Here is a 6154-nt window from a genome sequence, read left to right as displayed (position 1 = left end):
GAATATTTTTTATTTTTTATTAAAATAGAATTTATCAATAATCTTTTTTAAATATAAGTAGTTTTTTGTAAATATAAGTATATTTTTCGCTTTATAGATGTAAATACTTTTTTGATTAAAAAAATTTAGAAACTTAATCGTTCAAAATATGAAAGTACATTGGCTTTTTTCCAGACTTTTTATTATTATTTTACCACATTAACTAGTTTTATAGGTCATAAGGATGTATCTAAAAGTTTTAGAAATCCATTGATTTTTTTATATTTTTCCCTTTATTTTATTCTAAAGTTAGTGTTCACTTTTCAAAAGTAATTGTCTATTTCCCAATTCTACTCTTAATTATTAAATAGAGAAAATTCATTACCCTCTTTATTGTTAAGGGTATAATTATCATTTAGTTAACTAATTAAAAAGTAAAAAAAACTATAATATTGTGTGTTTTTCATTATCTACATTTCTTTTGGAACAGAGGAAGTAAAACGGCATCTATAATCTATATATGCAACTGCAAAACCAATCATGACTAATATATACCAATTGAAGTAGATCAACGAAGAAAGAGAATCCATTTTTTATTCCATCACAGACATTTATGAAACACATCTAATAGAGTGACAAATAGTCACTACATATATAAAACCAAAGTTGTATTAATATTTTAAGGGTACGTTCGTATAAAACCCATTGCAGCTAGCGTCTGTATAGTAGTTCCCAAAAGCTCTCGAGAACAGCACCTTTAACCGTCACCAAAGTGCGCCATTTACATGATTGATCACCATGTCACTTTTATTTTGAGTATGTACTATGACTTAAGTACATAAACTGTACTTACATTTCACTCTATTATCTTAAACAAATTCAAGGGCTAAGCATTGACGATTTCTCCACCTGTTTTCAAGAAAAAGCAATATTACTATGTGTTGTTATGTATTTGTTTCCATAGACTACAACAAAATCAGTTTTATAGGATGTCATTTCATATCTAAGTGTCTTAATAGACTGCTTAATAGAACTTAAGTTAATAGGAACTAAACAATTATGTGTTTCAATAATTTGATAGAACGTATTTTGAGAGTTATCACAAGTTTTTTCTGGACAATTTTAAATAAAGCACTGTATTAGCTTTTTTAAGTGACATTATTTGGAAAAAGAATGTATCTGTCTAAAAAGATGTATTCTTAGCACAATTGCTAAAATGTTTTAGGATGCCTGGATACATTATAATATCCTATTGTAACACTTTTATATATGACGTACAATTATTTGGCCATATACACACAAATCCTGTAATGTAATAGAACTTGTATGTTAAAAGTGTCTTAAAAAACTTTGTTTCAAAAATGTCTTAATGATAAAGTGTTTTTTAATTAAAAGAAAGAAATTGTTATGATGCCTAAATACGCCCTACCTTCCTATTGTAAAAACCTTTAATAGGATCTATAACAATTATATGGTTCTATAAACGAAAGTCTTATAAAGTAGTCTATTTGGAAATTTAGGCATCATTTTTGTCCTATGAAGGCAATTTTGTTGTAATAATGCCTGTACTTGCTTGTGTAGAATAATACCATTAGGGTGAAGAACTTGGCCAGTATAGTAGGAAGAGTCTGCGGATGCAAGGAACACATACGATGGAGCAATCTCGTAAGGCTGAGCAGCCCTATCCATGGGCACCTCTGACCCAAATATTACTATATCCTCATCATCTAGTGCTGCAACTTGCAACGGCGTCCACACAGGGCCTGGTGCGACACCATTGACTCGAATCCCCTTGTTGACTAGCTTTTGTGATAGACCCCTTGTGAAAGACACGACGGCTCCCTTCGTTGATCCGTAGTCAAGAAACTTTGGGCTTCCTGTGTACGCTAACACCGACGTGGTGTTTATGATGCTGCTTCCTTGTTTCATGTGCTTGATAGCATGCCTACACGAACCAATTAAGTCATTGCCATCATCAAAACAAGAAGAGAAAAATCTCAACTTGCAATGCATTAACAAAACAAGGTTTATAAGACGTCAAAAATGTCTCAATGTCATATATCATAGACTGACTTATTTGATTTAAGTTTCCAAAAACATACAAAACATATGTATTCTGTAAAAGTATTACGACAAGTTTATAAAATGTTTTTGGACGTCCTAACAAATTTCTTTTAGTCGCTTTTGAGGCCTTGTGTTAGCTTTTATATGAAATTATTTGATTTTTTTTGCATTAATGGGCACTTATCACATTTTTAAACATTCTCTAGAAATTTCCAAAACAGAGAATCAAAACTCAAAATCTCCAAAAATAATTACATTCAACTTCAACAGATTCTGTATTTTTGTATATTTTACAACGTTAATTATATTACAAAAATATTTATACATTTAATAAAATACTATTTATTTTCTACTAACCAATTAATTTCATTGATTTTTATTGGTGGAAATAATATAAAAATCATTTCTTTTACCTGCTTTCTCAATTTTGATCGAGCAAAAAAAGTAGCTCAAAATCCAAAATTCTCCATTCTTTTCGTCATTTTTGCAGAATCTGTTGAAGATGCTCTCATATAAAAGTTCTTATAACGACCAAGTGGTAGAATTTCTCGAGACAACACGAAATCTCGAGGAAAAAAATTACTTCAGGTAAAGGTTAAGAGGTGATGCACAAACCTTGTCATGAAGAAATAAGAGAAAACGTTGGTCCTAAACACCCTTTCAAGCCTATCCTCCGTTATATCTTCTAAAGAATATGTTTCGTACTGCACGGCTGGATTGTTAATCAGGACATCAATGCGCCCATATTTCGCAATGACCTCATCAACAACGTTTTGACAATTCTTGTTGTATCTAAGATCGGTTGGTATTGCCATTGGATCATTTGACTCGCTCGTTTTTGCCTCTTTGATGATCTTCAAGGTGTGGGTGGCATCTATGTCCTCATCACCCTTGACATACGTGAAGGCTATAGTTGCACCCTCTTTAGCAAAGGCGTAGCAAACGGCCCTTCCGATACCTGAATCTCCTCCGGTCACTAAAGCCACCTTTCCCTACCAACAAAAGAAAAAAAAAACTTGAATGACTTTTTGTAGATAGAAAGAGTTTGACACACTACAACACAATTGGGTTTATAGGATGCCAAACAAGTGTAAGGGGCCGTTTACAAAATGCTTACTCGGGTAAGCGCTTATCAAGTCATATTTCCTTACCGGATGAATATGACAAATACCAAAAATCTTACCTGGTAAGAGCGAATGCATGAATCGAGAATCTTACCCGGTAAGTGATGACGATGACTCTTACCACGGTTAGCGCTTACCGGGTAAATTATTACATACTATGTCGTTTGGTAGACTAAAATCTTACCCAATAAACAAGAGATAGAGTTGAATTTTACCGTTAAGCACTTATCGGGTAAGTGTTTAGGTAAACGGCCCCTAAGTGTTTTAATAGGCTACTTTATAGGACTTAAGTGTATAACCCGAAATAATTCTGGGTCCTATATAAAAGTGTTACATTCAGTTTAAAATTAAGACGATTTCTTGACGTTTTAACAAGTTTTTATGATACTTATGAAATCATACGTCATATTGGTTTTTTCAAAGTGTCCTATGAAGAAACCACTGTGACAGTTTTTTGCTAAAATTGTTCTAAAAAACTATTAAAACACTAAAAGCGTCAAACAAATTTATTGCAACATTTTTACATACGACACACAAATGTTTGGTCCTATAAATTAAGTACTTTAAAACAACTTATTAAGACATTTAAACATTTTTTACCTTTTCTATAAACCCAATTTTATTATAATGATAGACATTTTTAGCTTACTATAAACCCGATTTATTAACAATGAAATCGAGGTAATAGAACACAAAAGTGTTTAAATGTCCTAATAGATTACTTTATAGCACTTGAGTATAGTAATAAATGTGTTACTATCATATCTTAAAGTGTTGTAATAAGTTTAAACGACGATTATCAAGCTCTTTAACGCACTTTTGAAACAAAGTGTCTTATGATAACCATTTTATAATACACTTTTTCAAATATCATGTAAAAAGGCAAATATGTCACTTTAATGTCTTAAAATAACATGTTAAGGCATCCAAAAAAAACATCATATAAACTTATTACAACACTCTATAGACTTAAGTCCTGTAAAGTAGTCTATTCAGACATTTTTAGTGTTTTATAAACCTAATTTGGTTGTAGTGTGTTGATTTCAAAAACATAATACAATACATGAATTAAGCATACATACGCGGAGTTTGTCAGATGGGTTGTAATTTGGGTTACTGAATTGAGGAAGAGGCTTCATGAGATACTCTTTTCCTGGCTGTGTTTCTTGATGTTGTGGTGGGAATCGTGGTTCACTATGTTCTTCCTTCCCAATTGCCTTCACCTAATATACATATACATATATATATATATATATATATATTCATCAAAATAGTATTTGTGATCTCGTATATAGCTAATTCGATAAAATTAACAAAAACATCGTATAAGTATAAGAAGACCTTCAGGGTGGGAAAAGCAGAGCAACGACGCCTTTCAACAAGAGAGCCGATATTCATCACCACACGGTTACTGCTAATTCTTAATGTACCACGTGTAGCCAACAACCTTCGTGACCACATACATGACTTCTCGGTGACTGGAATCCTACCAATGCCGGAGGCAATCGAGTACAACATGACTTACGATGAATGAATCAAACACTGATCCGTTGTGGTGGAAATGGAAAAGTAGAATGGACCCAAAATATATGTGCATTTCTTATTTATAAGACGGGTGAGTATCGAACAAAACATGCACCTCAAGGACAGAACTATTTGGTAAACCACAAGGGTGGTGTCTGATTGGTTTGAGCTTAGCTCCAAAGGTCAAAACTACCAAGAGGTCCCAGGTTCAAATCCAAGGAGGAATAAAAATCCCCTTGTGGCCACGGAGGTTCAAATGCGGTGACTCCGGACTATCTGCAAAGCAAGTAGTCGCCCTGGGATTAGTCGGCTCGCATACCGGGTTGGATTTCCAGATTAATAAAAAAAACTATTTGGTACTATTCAATCGAGGGGCCAATGATATCACTCTTGTCATCCAAAGGGAATGAATCTTATCTTGATCCATGTTAATACTACTAAGTGATACATGACATATCCAACTACCATTCTATCACCCAGTTATGGATTGAGTATATTCAGTTATCAAAGTACATCACTCACACAAAGCAAACTTCATGATCTCAAGTCAGAGGACTATATGTACAATGATTACACGTGAAACGTCCATGACATGACATCTATTGAAATTTTCTCATAGCGAGTCACGTTGGTACGCAAGATCTCATCGTGTACCCATATGTGGATTCTATATCTTCATATGAGTCCCATCATATACTAGTCGTACCATATTTAATTCAACCTAAACTTGAATTAGTATTTGACGAGAGACATTTTTTGGATACAATATTCTAAGCTTATTTTTACGTTTAGATACAACACAAAATAACACATAAACAAAATAATTGGGCAAGGCTTTCCATTCAATAAATGCGACACAATGTCAAAACTAAATCATTTGATGATTGACTTTTAGGGATATACAGTAACAATTACCAAACTTGTTAGTCTCATGTCATTGTTATGAAAAGAATCTACAAGTACTTGAAAGGTACTCCCAACCAAATAATTTGATATCCAAAGTGCTCTGGTTTTGATCTAATTGGGTATTTAGAGACTTAATTTTGATGTGTGTTGCAATATACGTCACTACAACATCATTATCTTTATGTTTTCCTTTATTTTACTAGCAAAGCCCTAAATTTGATTCCTTTAGTTTATTATTTTGCATATTTATGGATTTATAAGTTAACTAGGTTGATCGACACATAAATGCTTTTTGGGTTTTGTACGCTGTTTTAGACATTAATCTATCGGAAGGGAATGGTACAGTAAGATTGAAAGAATGTTGCAACATGTTCGTCGAGCTGACCGATTTCGAGGAGATATTTTAAAGCTGGAAATCTTTTCTTGATTACTTTCAGAGATCTCTAGAGAAAGTCTCTTGCTCACAATTATTGAATTGGTCTCTACATGCTATCGTCTAATTGCTTTTAATTTACTTGATAAATTCTCTTTAATCACTTTCATTTATTTGTTATCTG

General features: G+C 32.8%; 1 protein-coding gene across 1 annotated transcript; it reads right to left on the bottom strand.

Moving 5' to 3' along the window:
- Positions 1-865: 865 nt before the first annotated feature.
- LOC112503931 (glucose and ribitol dehydrogenase-like) lies at positions 866-4567 on the bottom strand. The gene is made up of 5 exons (XM_025107901.1): positions 4509-4567; positions 4250-4390; positions 2659-3035; positions 1569-1924; positions 866-888 (listed from the first exon to the last, which is right to left on the bottom strand). Exons 1-5 carry the CDS (start codon positions 4563-4565, stop codon positions 866-868), a joined length of 954 nt encoding a protein of 317 aa, XP_024963669.1. The 5' UTR covers positions 4566-4567.
- Between the last annotated feature and the right edge of the window lie 1587 nt (positions 4568-6154).

The sequence above is a fragment of the Cynara cardunculus genome, unplaced genomic scaffold, assembly GCF_001531365.2.
Source record: "Cynara cardunculus var. scolymus isolate 2C unplaced genomic scaffold, CcrdV1 Un_Scaffold_4149, whole genome shotgun sequence".
Classification (NCBI taxonomy): Eukaryota; Viridiplantae; Streptophyta; class Magnoliopsida; order Asterales; family Asteraceae; genus Cynara; species Cynara cardunculus.
Note: the sequence above shows the minus strand (reverse complement) of the source record. Positions and strands in the feature narration are given on the sequence as shown.